The following is a 16,193-nucleotide window of genomic DNA, read 5'->3' as shown; positions in this document are numbered from 1 at the left end:
TAACAGGAGGGCTTCTTAAAGAAAAACTAACAGGTCTGTGAGAGCCAGAATTCTTACTGGTTGGTAGGTGATCAAATACTTATGTCATGCAATAAAATGAAAATTAATTACTTAAAAATCATACAATGTGATTTTCTGGATTTTTGTTTTAGATTCCGTCTCTCACAGTTGAAGTGTACCTATGATAAAAATTACAGACCTCTACATGCTTTGTAAGTAGGAAAACCTGCAAAATCGGTAGTGTATCAAATACTTGTTCTCCCCACTGTATGTGTTAATTCATAGTTTTGATGTCTTCACTATTATTCTACAATGTAGAAAATAGTAAAAATAAAGAATAACCTTTGAATGAGTAGGTGTTCTAAAACTTTTGACCGGTTGTGTATATATATTTTTATTTAATGAATAATAAAAAAGATAAATAGAGCTACATGTGTTAGTCAAGGCAGAAAACTCATACAATTAACCAGCAAGAATACAACTAGAAATCATACACCCAACAAATGTACATTGAAATTCTAATTCACATTCAAACAAAGCATGTACTCTTATCTACTAACTGAACATTTTGATGAAAAGATTTATAATTCAACTCACCAAGCTAACCTTTCAAGCCTCTCCTGGTATCAATATCTCTGCATCAACATGCCTAGTACAAGGCCTTCACTCATAGTTTGAGTATATTTTGTCATATTCTTCATAGTCATTCTCCCCTCCAGCTTTACATTAAGTGAGCTGCTCCAGGTCTAAAGACTCATTGTCTTCATCATACATGTCTTCAGCATCATCCATCCCTGTGAAGGTATCTGGATTTTCATAGATGTCCTCATCTTCCTCACCTGCCTCCTTCACCTTGGTTGTTTCCACACTTGTTCATAGCTCCTGGAGCATTCCTGAGGATGAATACAAACATTTGAGTTACATGCCTGGATGTCAAGTCAGGATCTTAGCACAGGGTATCCATTCATAACTGCTGACATTTTCAAAATCATAACTTTTCGTGGTAAGTTTCTCCCTTTTCACATACATGCTTGCATGGCATCCTTTTTTCATGTCTTCATCTTTGCTCTTATTGACAAAGATTTCGGCGTTGATGTAATCCTCTTCATCAACTTCCTCACTCGCTGCACCCACAGTGTTTCCGTACTTGTTCATGCTCATGGCAGCTGAGGGATTAATTCATTTTAATTCATATAAATTACATCAATGAATGTAAGAAGGAATATCTATCATAAAGAGTACCCCAACTAGAAATCATACACTGAACAAAAATATAAACGCAACATGTAAAGTGTTGGTCCCATTTTTCATGAGCTGAAATAAAAGTTCCCTGAAATGTTACATACGCACAAAAGCGTATTTATCTCAGATCTTTGCACAAATTTGTGAGAATTTCTCCTTGGCCAAGATAATCCATCCACCTGACAGTTGTGGAATATCAAGAAGCTGATTAAACAGCATGATCATTACACAGGTGCACCTTCTGCTGGGGACAATAATAGGCCACTCTAAAATGTGCAGTTTTGTCACACAACACAATGCCACAGATGTCTCAAGTTTTGAGGGGGCATGCAATTGGCATGCTGACTGCAGGAATGTCCACCAGAGCTGTTGCCAGAGAATGTTAGGTTCATTTCTCTACCATTAGCTGCCTCCAATGTTGTTTTAGAGAGTTTGGCAGTACATCCAACTGGCGTCACAACTGCAGACCATGTGTATGGCATCGTGTGGGCGAGAGGTTTGCTGATATCAATGTTGTGAAAAGAGTTCCCAATGGTGGCGGTGGGGTTATGGTATGGGCAGGCATAAGCTATGGACATCGAACACAATTGCATTTTATCTATGGTAATTTGAAAGCACAAAAATACTGTGACGAGATCCTGGGGCCCATTGTGCGGCCATTTTCTTTTAAGGATATCTGTATTCCCAGTGATGTGAAATCCATAGATTAGGACCTAATGAATTTATTTAAATTGACTGATTTCCTGATATGAACTGTAACTGATTAAAATCAATGAAATTGTTGCTTGTTGCATTCATATTTTTGTTCAGCATACACTGACATTCTAATTCACAAGCATTTACTCTTATCTACTAACTGAACGTTTTGATGTTGTTTTTTTTTTTAAGCCCTTATAATTCAACTCAAGGTCTAAAGACTCATTGTCTTCATCATACATATCTTCAGCTAAATCCGTCTCTGTGAAGGTATTTGGATTTTCATAGTCTTCCTCATCTTCCTCACCTGCCTCTGGCCCTTCACCTTGGTTGTTTCCACACTTGTTCATGGCTCCTGGAGCATTCCTGAGGATGAATACAAACATTTGAGTTACATGCCTGGATGTCAAGTCAGGATCTTAGCACAGGGTATCCATTCATAACTGCTGACATTTTCAAAATCATAACTTTTCGTGGTAAGTTTCTCCCTTTTCACATACATGCTTGCATGGCATCCTTTTTTCATGTCTTCATCTTTGCTCTTATTGACAAAGATTTCTGCGTTGATGTAATCCTCTTCATCAACTTCCTCACTCGCTGCACCCACAGTGTTTCCGTACTTGTTCATGCTCATGGCAGCTGAGGGATTAATTCATTTTAATTCATATAAATTACATCAATGAATGTAAGAAGGAATATCTATCATAAAGAGTACCCCAACTAGAAATCATACACTGAACAAAAATATAAACGCAACATGTAAAGTGTTGGTCCCATTTTTCATGAGCTGAAATAAAAGTTCCCTGAAATGTTACATACGCACAAAAGCGTATTTATCTCAGATCTTTGCACAAATTTGTGAGAATTTCTCCTTGGCCAAGATAATCCATCCACCTGACAGTTGTGGAATATCAAGAAGCTGATTAAACAGCATGATCATTACACAGGTGCACCTTCTGCTGGGGACAATAATAGGCCACTCTAAAATGTGCAGTTTTGTCACACAACACAATGCCACAGATGTCTCAAGTTTTGAGGGGGCATGCAATTGGCATGCTGACTGCAGGAATGTCCACCAGAGCTGTTGCCAGAGAATGTTAGGTTCATTTCTCTACCATTAGCTGCCTCCAATGTTGTTTTAGAGAGTTTGGCAGTACATCCAACTGGCGTCACAACTGCAGACCATGTGTATGGCATCGTGTGGGCGAGAGGTTTGCTGATATCAATGTTGTGAAAAGAGTTCCCAATGGTGGCGGTGGGGTTATGGTATGGGCAGGCATAAGCTATGGACATCGAACACAATTGCATTTTATCTATGGTAATTTGAAAGCACCAAAATACTGTGACGAGATCCTGAGGCCCATTGTGCGGCCATTTTCTTTTAAGGATATCTGTATTCCCAGTGATGTGAAATCCATAGATTAGGACCTAATGAATTTATTTAAATTGACTGATTTCCTGATATGAACTGTAACTGATTAAAATCTATGAAATTGTTGCTTGTTGCATTCATATTTTTGTTCAGCATACACTGACATTCTAATTCACAAGCATTTACTCTTATCTACTAACTGAACGTTTTGATGTTTTTTTTTTTTTAAGCCCTTATAATTCAACTCAAGGTCTAAAGACTCATTGTCTTCATCATACATATCTTCAGCTAAATCCGTCTCTGTGAAGGTATTTGGATTTTCATAGTCTTCCTCATCTTCCTCACCTGCCTCTGGCCCTTCACCTTGGTTGTTTCCACACTTGTTCATGGCTCCTGGAGCATTCCTGAGGATGAATACAAACATTTGAGTTACATTTCTGGATGTCAAGTCAGGATCTTAGCACAGGGTATCCATTCATAACTGCTGACATTTTCAAAATCATAACTTTTCGTGGTAAGTTTCTCCCTTTTCACATACATGCTTGCATGGCATCCTTTTTTCATGTCTTCATCTTTGCTCTTATTGACAAAGATTTCTGCGTTGATGTAATCCTCTTCATCAACTTCCTCACTCGCTGCACCCACAGTGTTTCCGTACTTGTTCATGCTCATGGCAGCTGAGGGATTAATTCATTTTAATTCATATAAATTACATCAATGAATGTAAGAAGGAATATCTATCATAAAGAGTACCCCAACTAGAAATCATACACTGAACAAAAATATAAACGCAACATGTAAAGTGTTGGTCCCATTTTTCATGAGCTGAAATAAAAGTTCCCTGAAATGTTACATACGCACAAAAGCGTATTTATCTCAGATCTTTGCACAAATTTGTGAGAATTTCTCCTTGGCCAAGATAATCCATCCACCTGACAGTTGTGGAATATCAAGAAGCTGATTAAACAGCATGATCATTACACAGGTGCACCTTCTGCTGGGGACAATAATAGGCCACTCTAAAATGTGAAGTTTTGTCACACAACACAATGCCACAGATGTCTCAAGTTTTGAGGGGCATGCAATTGGCATGCTGACTGCAGGAATGTCCACCAGAGCTGTTGCCAGAGAATGTTAGGTTAATTTTTCTACCATTAGCTGCCTCCAATGTTGTTTTAGAGAGTTTGGCAGTACATCCAACTGGCGTCACAACTGCAGACCATGTGTATGGCATCGTGTGGGCGAGAGGTTTGCTGATATCAATGTTGTGAAAAGAGTTCCCAATGGTGGCGGTGGGGTTATGGTATGGGCAGGCATAAGCTATGGACATCGAACACAATTGCATTTTATCTATGGTAATTTGAAAGCACAAAAATACTGTGATGAGATCCTGAGGCCCATTGTGCGGCCATTTTCTTTTAAGGATATCTGTATTCCCAGTGATGTGAAATCCATAGATTAGGACCTAATGAATTTATTTAAATTGACTGATTTCCTGATATGAACTGTAACTGATTAAAATCTATGAAATTGTTGCTTGTTGCATTCATATTTTTGTTCAGCATACACTGACATTCTAATTCACAAGCATTTACTCTTATCTACTAACTGAACGTTTTGATGTTTTTTTTTTTTTAAGCCCTTATAATTCAACTCAAGGTCTAAAGATTCATTGTCTTCATCATACATATCTTCAGCTAAATCCGTCTCTGTGAAGGTATTTGGATTTTCATAGTCTTCCTCATCTTCCTCACCTGCCTCTGGCCCTTCACCTTGGTTGTTTCCACACTTGTTCATGGCTCCTGGAGCATTCCTGAGGATGAATACAAACATTTGAGTTACATTTCTGGATGTCAAGTCAGGATCTTAGCACAGGGTATCCATTCATAACTGCTGACATTTTCAAAATCATAACTTTTCGTGGTAAGTTTCTCCCTTTTCACATACATGCTTGCATGGCATCCTTTTTTCATGTCTTCATCTTTGCTCTTATTGACAAAGATTTCTGCGTTGACGTAATCCTCTTCATCAACTTCCTCACTCGCTGCACCCACAGTGTTTCCGTACTTGTTCATGCTCATGGCAGCTGAGGGATTAATTCATTTTAATTCATATAAATTACATCAGTGAATGTAAGAAGGAATAGCTATCATAAAGAGTACCCCAACTAGAAATCATACACTGAACAAAAATATAAACGCAACATGTAAAGTGTTGGTCCCATTTTTCATGAGCTGAAATAAAAGTTCCCTGAAATGTTACATACGCACAAAAGCGTATTTATCTCAGATTTTTGCACAAATTTGTAAGAATTTCTCCTTGGCCAAGATAATCCATCCACCTGACAGTTGTGGAATATCAAGAAGCTGATTAAACAGCATGATCATTACACAGGTGCACCTTCTGCTGGGGACAATAATAGGCCACTCTAAAATGTGTAGTTTTGTCACACAACACAATGCCACAGATGTCTCAAGTTTTGAGGGGGCATGGAATTGGCATGCTGACTGCAGGAATGTCCACCAGAGCTGTTGCCAGAGAATGTTAGGTTCATTTCTCTACCATTAGCTGCCTCCAATGTTGTTTTAGAGAGTTTGGCAGTACATCCAACCGGCGTCACAACTGCAGACCATGTGTATGGCATCGTGTGGGCGAGAGGTTTGCTGATATCAATGTTGTGAAAAGAGTTCCCAATGGTGGCGGTGGGGTTATGGTATGGGCAGGCATAAGCTATGGACATCGAACACAATTGCATTTTATCTATGGTAATTTGAAAGCACAAAAATACTGTGACGAGATCCTGAGGCCCATTGTGCGGCCATTTTCTTTTAAGGATATCTGTATTCCCAGTGATGTGAAATCCATAGATTAGGACCTAATGAATTTATTTAAATTGACTGATTTCCTGATATGAACTGTAACTGATTAAAATCTATGAAATTGTTGCTTGTTGCATTCATATTTTTGTTCAGTATACACTGACATTCTAATTCACAAGCATTTACTCTTATCTACTAACTGAACGTTTTGATGTTTTTTTTTTTTTTAAGCCCTTATAATTCAACTCACGGTCTAAAGACTCATTGTCTTCATCATACATATCTTCAGCTAAATCCGTCTCTGTGAAGGTATTTGGATTTTCATAGTCTTCCTCATCTTCCTCACCTGCCTCTGGCCCTTCACCTTGGTTGTTTCCACACTTGTTGATGGCTCCTGGAGCATTCCTGAGAAAGAACACAAACATTTGAGTTACATGCCTGGACTTCAAGTCAGGATCTTGGCACACGTTATCCCTTCATAACTGCAGACATTTTTTAAATCATTATTTTTAGTGGTAAGCGAATCCCTTTTCACATACATTCCTGCATGGCATCCTTTTTTCAAGTCTTCATCTTTGCTCTTGTTGACAAAGGTTTCTGCGTTGACGTAATCCTCTTCATAATCCTCTTCATAATCCTCTTCACTCGCTGCACCTCCAGTGTTTCCATATGCGTTCATGTTAATGGAAGCTCAGGGATTAATCAGTTAAATTCATATAAATGACATCAGTTAATGTAAGCAGGAATATATATCATAAACAGTACAAAACCATATACAAAATTAGGGTTGAAAAATTCTGGTTATCAAAATGTCCATGTTTTCTAAAGATCCTGGTTGGAGGATTCCAAATTTCCTGATTAATCCTTCCTGATTTCAGGAATCTTCGAACTGGGAGTTCTTGAAAAAAACAGAGAATTTTGCAACCCTAATCAAAATCCTAATTAGAGGAAGTAGAACTTACTTTCTCTTGGGTTTATCATAATAGACTGCTCTCTGCTGTTTCTCTTCCTCCAGACTAGACAAGGAATTAGCAGCAGCAGCAGGAGGAGGAGCCCACCTATTGCGCCAGCGGCAATAATGGGGACTATAGATGCTATGGAGAGAAACAACACCATATATACCATCTTTCAGAAGACTACATTTCAGAATTTGTATAGCTATCAAATTCTTCTGCAATGTAAAACATTGGTCTTTAAAAAATATTGCATGACTGATAGGACTGATAATATCTATATTTTTTTCTATTCACAATCCTTAAATATGGCCTTCATGGTAATGCATTTGAGAAACATGAAACAAACTTATTGTACCTTGAATGCTGACTGTCAGCATCTCTGTCTTGGTAGAATGGAATGACAGGGTGGAGACATTAACTTCATAAACACAACTGTAGTTCCCCTGGTCTTTATACACTGCAACAGGGAAGTGGAAGGAGGCAGAGTGGTTGACTGCTGGCTTAGTCTCAGTTCTGTTGGACCCAGAGAAGTCCAGATAGAAGAGGCCTCCAGGATACTGTGGCTGAATGGAGCAGGTGATGAAGAAGCTGTGGCCCCTGGTCACCTCTGGCCCCTGAAGTCCCCAGACCATCGATCCATTTGGAGCACTGAGAGAGATGTTGGGCTGTAGCAAGACGACTAGGAAAAGACAAGAGCAGGTTGTTAACGTGTGCACTGTGACTGCAGCATAACAATCATTTTTCTTGCCAAGAAAACACTATGCTAGAATACATTATGAAGAGAACTCTTGCATTAAAGAACGTATAATCTCGGAACCCAGTGTTCCTCTTGCATTAATGTTGAGTTGCTCACCTACAGTGGGGAGAACAAGTATTTGATACACTGCCGATTTTGAAGGTTTTCCTACTTACAAAGCATGTAGAGGTCTGTAATTTTTATCATAGATACACTTCAACTGCGAGAGACGGAATCTAGAAAATCCAGAAAATCACATTGTATGATTTTTAAGTAATTAATTTGCATTTTATTGCATGACATAAGTATTTGATACATCAGAAAAGCAGAACTTAATATTTGGTACAGAAACCTTTGTTTGCAATTACAGAGAACATACGTTTCCTGTAGGTCTTGACCAGGTTTGCACACACTGCAGCAGGCATTTTGGCCCACTCCTCCATACAGACCTTCTCCAGATCCTTCAGGTTTCGGGGCTGTTGCTGGGCAATACGGACTTTCAGCTCCCTCCAAAGATTTTCTATTGGGTTCAGGTCTGGAGACTGGCTAGGCCACTCCAGGACCTTGAGATGCTTCTTACAGAGCCACTCCTTAGTTGCCCTGGCTGTGTGTTTCGGGTCGTTGTCATGCTGGAAGACCCAGCCACGACCCATCTTCAATGCTCTTACTGAGGGAAGGAGGTTGTTGGCCAAGATCTTGCGATACATGGCCCCATCCATCCTCCCCTCAATACGGTGCAGTCGTCCTGTCCCCTTTGCAGAAAAGCATCCCCAAAGAATGATGTTTCCACCTCCATGCTTCACGGTTGGGATGGTGTTCTTGGGGTTGTACTCATCCTTCTTCTTCCTCCAAACACGGCGAGTGGAGTTTAGACCAAAAAGCTATATTTTTGTCTCATCAGACCACATGACCTTCTCCCATTCCTCCTCTGGATCATCCAGATGGTCATTGGCAAACTTCAGACGGGCCTGGACATGCGCTGGCTTGAGTAGGGGGACCTTGCGTGCGCTGCAGGATTTTAATCCATGACGGCGTAGTGTGTTACTAATGGTTTTCTTTGAGACTGTGGTCCCAGCTCTCTTCAGGTCTTTGACCAGGTCCTGCCGTGTAGTTCTGGGCTGATCCCTCACCTTCCTCATGATCATTGATGCCCCACGAGGTGAGATCTTGCATGGAGCCCCAGACCGAGGGTGATTGACCGTCATCTTGAACTTCTTCCATTTTCTAATAATTGCGCCAACAGTTGTTGCCTTCTCACCAAGCTGCTTGCCTATTGTCCTGTAGCCCATCCCAGCCTTGTGCAGGTCTACAATTTTATCCCTGATGTCCTTACACAGCTCTCTGGTCTTGGCCATTGTGGAGAGGTTGGCGTCTGTTTGATTGAGTGTGTGGACAGGTGTCTTTTATACAGGTAATGAGTTCAAACAGGTGCAGTTAATACAGGTAATGAGTGGAGAACAGGAGGGCTTCTTAAAGAAAAACTAACAGGTCTGTGAGAGCCGGAATTCTTACTGGTTGGTAGGTGATCAAATACGTATGTCATGCAATAAAATGCACATTAATTACTTAAAAATCATACAATGGGATTTTCTGGATTTTTGTTTTAGATTCCGTCTCTCACAGTTGAAGTGTACCTATGATAAAAAGTACAGACCTCTACATGCTTTGTAAGTAGGAAACCCTGCAAAATCGGCAGTGTATCAAATACTTGTTCTCCCCACTGTATAACCGAAAATTAAACAGAGTAACTTTGAGTGGAGCTGAAGCCTCGACTGGATACCCTTGTCTGATACTGACATCGGTATGACCCCTCGTAGTTAAAGTCCACTTTAGGAATGTTGAAAGTGACAGAGTTGCTACTTGTGGTTTTGTCCATTCTGAATGAGCCTGAAGTTGCGATGAATGTACAGACGCGGTCAAACGTATTGACACTCTTGCACGATTCACTATTTTTCTAAAATAAGTTGAAATTGATAAAACGTTTGGTGTTTACAATGTATAAGTTTGATTTACAACTGCATAGAACCCCCCCAAAAAAATCTAAACTGAAATTTAGATTTTCCACTTCAAAGTTTAAAGAAATGACCTGGAATTACCTCAAATTATTTTGTTTGGATGCAATGATTATCGTTAATGTGTAAATTATCTCACCTGTGGTAAGTTGCAGGTGCCTATAGGTAAAAACAGCCATTCAACAAGTTTTTAAAAGAAAAAACGAAACATTCTGCTCCGTATATTTGACCGCATACGTATGTTGGATTACTCAATTTAAAACCACTAAATGTAATATTTTAAGCTGCTCCTGCAAAATATTGACTTTAAAAACTTGGAAACCTCAGTCTTCATGTAGACTAAAGCATAAACTTGGGGGTTTATTTTGTTAGCTTCAGGCTTTCTCTTTTTGCCTTTGCTGCCTGAACTGGGAAACAATCTTGTCAGCTATCAGGACATTTTCAAAAAGTCCTCTTAACTCTAAACAAGAGATGGCAGTTGTGTATGTGGTGAACTATTGACCTACAGAGCCTTCAGAAAGTATTCACACTGCTTGACTTTTTCCACATTTTGTTGTGATACAGACTGAATTTAGATTCAATTGAGATTTTGTGTTACTGGCCCATAGACTATACCCCATAATGTCAAAGTGGAATAATGTTTTTCTAAATTGTCAAAGACTCCAGCCACCCAAGTCATAGACTGTTCTCTCTGCTACCACACGGCAAGTGGTACTGATGCACTAAATAAGTTCCGGAGTAAAAATGTGCTTATTAAGTCACATAATAAGTCACATAACAAGTCACGTAATAATAACTTCTGGTATGGCAACTGCTTGGCATCCGACCACATGACGCTACAGAGGGTAATGTATGGCCCAGTACATCACTGGGGCCGAGCTCCCTGCCATCCAGGACCTCTATACCAGGCGGTGTCATAGGAAGGCCCTAAAAATTGTCAAAGACTTCAGCCACCCAAGTCATAGACTGTCCTCTGTGCTACCCCACGGCAAGTCGGTACTGATGCATCATATCTGGAACCAACAGGACCCTGAACAGCTTCTACCCCCAAGCCATAACTACTAAATAGTTAACCAGAAACTAACCGGACTATCTGCATTGACTGTTTTTACACTAACACTTTTGACTCATCACTTACACTGCCGTTACTGTTTATTATCTATCCTGTTGCCTAGTTACTTTATCCCTACCTACAGGTCCGGCTCTAGGCATAACCGACATAAGCAGTCACTTAGGGCCCCAGACTGCTAGGGCACCTCCAAAATTAAAAAACACTTTTTTATTTAAAAAAAAAAAAAAAAAAAATGGGGGGGGGGGAACTCAGTCGGGGTCTCAACTTACTGTTGAGAGTTAAGACGTCTGCATGCCTCCCATCTGAAACACTAAAGAACAGTTTGTGCATATATTATGACATTTTGTGATGTTTTGGTTCGTTTTCGTCTTCTGCAAGGGTTTTTCTGGCTGTTCGTGCACACAACATTTTTTCTTGAGGCAAGCCGAAAGTCAGTGGCCGAAGTTTACGCCCCTTCGTCGGTGATTGGTCAACAGTAGGGATTCTTCAATGAAGTGTTTGTTGTCATTCAACTTGAGAAATACTGCACCAAACATCTTAGTTAGATGTAAAATTGCTCAACTAAGATCTCCTCAGCAAAAAAGGTTATTCTAACATGTATTGATTCAGGGTGTTGAATACTTATCTAATCATCATATCATTGGCATATACATTGCACTTACTGAATTTCCACGTGGGCGAGGATATTGGAAATTGAATCAAAGGCTATTGGATGATAACTTGTTTTTAACTAGGACAGAGGAATTTATAACTGATTTTTTTCCGACATAACATAGGTACAGCAAATTCCCTTATTGTATGGGACACTTTTAAATGTGCTTTTAGAGGCCATGCAATTCAGTCCTCATCTCGAAAACAAAGCAATTTAGGTCAAAAGAGTCCATACTAACAAAGGAAATAGAAGGTCTAACAGAACAGATAGATAGCAATAAAAACTGTAACATAGAGGCTCAGAATAAATTAGAGGAAAAACAAAAAGAAATTGAGAAACTTATTCAAGAAAGATCAAGTGTAATATGTTATTAAAATAAAGCAAACTGGATGGAATATGGGGAAAAATGCACCAAAATATTTTTAAACCTTCAACATAGAAATGCTACCAAAAATAATTTACTGAAACTGGTTACAAATGATGGAGTCACCAAAAAACGAGGAAACAAAGTACTTTAAGTATATGTTTTCGTTTCAGTCGCCTCCATCTCCTCCAACTGAAGCTAATTGTAGAGATGTTTTTTTCTATTGATAATGTAAAATTAACAGCCATACAGAAAGACTCATGTGAAAGTGAAATTACAGAGGAGGAACTTCTGGATGCAATTAAAGATTTTAAGTCCAGGAATACTCCAGGGTTGGATGGCATACCAGTCGAGGTATACCAAACCTTTTGATATACTCAGAGGACCGTTTTTAGCATGTTTTAACCACTCCTATGTAAATGGTAGATTATCAGACACTCAAGAAGAAGGTCTGATTTCATTATTACTGAAACAGGATTCAAGTGGAAAATATAAAGATCCAGTCCATTGAAAGAATTGGAGGCCCCTTACACTTCAGTGTTGTGATGCAAAATTCTAGCAAAATGTATAGCGCATAGAATTAAAAAGGTATTGTCGGACATTATTCATTCTAATCAGACAGGTTTTTTACATGGACGATACATTGGAGATAATATAAGGCAACTACTGGAACCAATAGAACACTATGAAAAATCTGGGAAACCAGGCCTGCTATTCATAGCAGACTTTGAAAAGGCATTTGATAAAGTACGACTGGGGTTTATATATAAATGCCTGGAGTATTTCAATTTTGGAGAATCTCTTATATAATGGGTTAAAATCATGTATAGTAACCCTAGGTGTAAAATAGTAAATAATGTATATTTCTCCGAAGGTTTTAAACTGTCAAGAGGAGTGAAACAAGGTTGTCCACTATCGGCATATCTATTTATTATGGCCATCGAAATGTTAGCTATTAAAATCAGATCCAATAATAATATCAAGGGATTAGAAATCCAGGGCTTAAAAACAAAGGTGTCATTGTACGCTGATGATTCATGTTTTCTTTTAAATCCACAACTTGAATCCCTCCACAGCCTCATAGAGGATCTAGATACATTTTCTAACCTCTCTGGATTACAACCAAATTATGATAAATGTTACGTATTGGATCACTAAAAAATACAATTTTTACATTACCATGTAGTTTACCAATAAAATGGTCTGATGGTGATGTGGATACTCGGAATACATATCCCAAAAGAAATAAATGATCTCACTCCAATACATTTTAATAGAAAGTTAGCAAAAATAGACATGATCTTGCTACCATGGAAAGGTAAATACCTGTCAATTTGTGGAAAAATCACCCTGATTAACTCTTTAGTATTATCCCAGTTTACCTATTTGCTTATGGTCTTGCCTACGCCTAGCGAATAGTTTTTAAAATTATATAGGAAAAAATAGTCAATTTTATTTGGAACGGCAAGCCAGACAAAATTAAACGGGCCTATTTATATAATTAATATGAATTCGGAGGACAGAAATGATTAAATATTAAAGCATTAGACCTATTACTAAAAGCTTCAGTCATACAAAAGTTATACTTAAATCCAAACTGGTTCTCTAGCAAATTAGTAAGATTGTCTCACCCAATGTTCAAGAATGGCCTTTTTCCCTTTATTCAGATTACAACCTCTCACTTTCAGTTATTTGAAAAGGAAATAATCTCCCAAATATCACTATTTCTAAAACAAGCCATAGAAAGTTGGTTGCAATTTCAATTTAATCCTCCAGAAACAAATAACGCAACAAATATTGTGGTTAAACTCAAATGTACTAATTGATAAAAAAACATTTTATTTCGACAAAATGTTTAAAAAAGGTATAATCTTCGTAAATGATATCATAGGTAGGACTGGTGGAGTTATGTGGCACATGCAGCTAACAAAAACATATGGAAATGTCTGCTCTACCCAAAATTACAACCAAATAATTTCAGCATTACCGCAAAATGGAAGAGGAAAGTGGAAGGGGGAAAAAGTAAGGAATTTGTCTGTCGGCCCTGCATTTAAGAACATAATTGGTTAAAGAAAATTGTGATGAATAAAGAAGTATACCAGTTTCATTTAAGGACCAAAGGATTGACAGCCGTCCCATATAGATTGCAAAATAGTTGGGAGGAGATTTTTGACATACCGATTCCATGTTATAGTGTTTATGAACAAATACGCAAAACAACGCCGGATTCAAAACTTTGAATTTTTCAATTTAAATTATTATATAAAATTATTGCTACCAATATAATGTTATTTATATGGGGGATACAATCTTCCCAGCTCTGCAGATTTTGCTGCGAAGAGACAGAATCATTAGATCATTTGTTTTGGTACTGTCCATTTGTAGCTTTACAACCCAATGGCTAAAGGATTGCAATATTTACCTGGAGCTAACCCTGCAGATAGCACTACTGGATAATCTGAAAAGTCATGGTCAATCGATCAATAATATAATAATACTTTTAGCAAAAATGTTTATTTTCAATTTACAATCTGTATAAACAATGAGAATAGAATGGTTCAGAACTTTTGTAAAACATCACAGTACGGTTGAAAAATATATGGCAAATAGAAATCCAATATGGATGGTGTTAAGAGATAGATGGGAGGTGTTGAATGGAGTTGAAGGATGGGACTAATAACAACTAACAGCAACTAATAACAACAAGATAACTAATGTAAAGCATACTGTGTCCATAATAAGTATATAGGTTATAGGTTGAGAACTTTTGTGAAAGAGCACAGTTAGAAAGATACGGCATATAGAAGCAAACCGGATGGATCATGAAAATGATCGGAGAGGTTGAGGGTAGAGGAAGTTCAGGAGTAAAAACAAACAAAATATAATTATTGTAAAATTGACTGTGTCCATAAAGAAATGATATCATTTTTTTCCACTTTGACATTACAGAGTATTTTGTGTAGATCATTGACGAAAAAATTTAAATGAAATCCATTTGAATCCTACTTTGTAACACAACAAAATGTGGAAAAAGTCAAGGGGTGTGAATATATTCTGAAGGCACTGTAATAACCTCACAGAAGTGGGCATTGAACAGTTTTTGGCAGAAGATTTTCTGCAGTGCGTGTGCAACAAGTTGCTCTAGCGTCTACTAGTGATAGTTTGTTACAAAAACCTGTACTGCAAAACACATTTTTTGAAAATGTTTTAGTGCCCTCAACTGTAGGTGTGTTCGCAGTCACTCACCAATAGTAATGTCCATGGAGTTGCTGGAAGAAGAGCTGATCATTTTCTGACCATTCTGGGTTATCTGTTGTAGACAACTGTACCTTCCCTGGTGTGAAGATTGCAGACTGGACAATGTGAAAGTCTCAGTGGTCTGAGTGGATGCAACTGCCTGGGTCATTATTGGAGATCCTCCCCTATATAAGTCAAAGTTTGCAGTGATGGCAATTCGCTGTGAGACAGAGCAGATGAACTGAACCGTTTCACCAGGTGAAAAAGCTGAATGGGAAGGCGTTTTAGAGAGGGTAGGTCTCTTCAGGGTTAAACCTGTACAAAAGTTGTGTGTATTAGTTACAAGACACAGACACAAGTAGGACTCCATTCCACTTTCTGTCCTGTTCACTTTATTTTAATCTAAAGTAAGCGTTGCACATAACTGACCATACATACATTAAAATCACAAGCAGCAGTAATTCAAATAAATGTTGTCGTAAGTGTCGACCCCAGGCTTTGTTTTTCATGTTTTTGCTTTTATCTCTCTGAGCTGTTTGTGCACTCATGTCACAAGATGTCTACAACACGATAAAACCACTCCCTACCTGAGAGGCAGAAAACACCAGCATCTTCACCATGATTACAGTTTTCAACTCCAAATCCTCCGTGTGAGCACTCTGAGAGGTAGCCTTCACTTCCAGAGCATTTCACATCATCCAGCCAGGTTGGTTCACTACCCTGACCAAAATGGGCAGCAAGTGGGGCACCTACAGTACTCCCACAACCCAGCTCTCCACACACCACTGCAGCATCTTTCATATCCCAGTCATTATCACACACTGTTCCCCACTGGCCACTGTAATAGATTTCCACTCTTCCTGAGCAGCGACCATTACCATTGACCAGCCTGATCTGGGAAGTGACTGTCAGGTAAAAAGACATGGGAAGTCATTCATCAAAATTCAGAGCTTTGGTTAATTTACCATCTTTTTTATAAACGTATTTAACAACACAGTGAATGTATCTGATTTGTGCATCATACTACGATTTTTG

General features: G+C 38.6%; 1 protein-coding gene across 1 annotated transcript; it reads right to left on the bottom strand.

The window, feature by feature from the left end:
- Nucleotides 1-839: 839 nt before the first annotated feature.
- Nucleotides 840-9,697, bottom strand: LOC311119477 (uncharacterized protein; the record flags this gene model as incomplete). Its single annotated transcript, XM_084194159.1, has 13 exons — nucleotides 840-893; nucleotides 1,028-1,166; nucleotides 2,246-2,304; nucleotides 2,439-2,577; nucleotides 3,656-3,714; nucleotides 3,849-3,987; nucleotides 5,065-5,123; nucleotides 5,258-5,396; nucleotides 6,380-6,534; nucleotides 6,669-6,819; nucleotides 7,092-7,223; nucleotides 7,441-7,764; nucleotides 9,619-9,697. Coding segments are annotated over 13 exons (1,628 nt in total), but the record flags the coding sequence as incomplete, so codon positions are not given.
- Nucleotides 9,698-16,193: the final 6,496 nt, after the last annotated feature.

The sequence above is a fragment of the Coregonus lavaretus genome, assembly GCF_964263955.1.
Source record: "Coregonus lavaretus genome assembly, contig: HAP1_SCAFFOLD_742, whole genome shotgun sequence".
Lineage (NCBI taxonomy): Eukaryota > Metazoa > Chordata > Actinopteri > Salmoniformes > Salmonidae > Coregonus > Coregonus lavaretus.
This window is presented reverse-complemented; position numbering and strand designations above follow the sequence as displayed.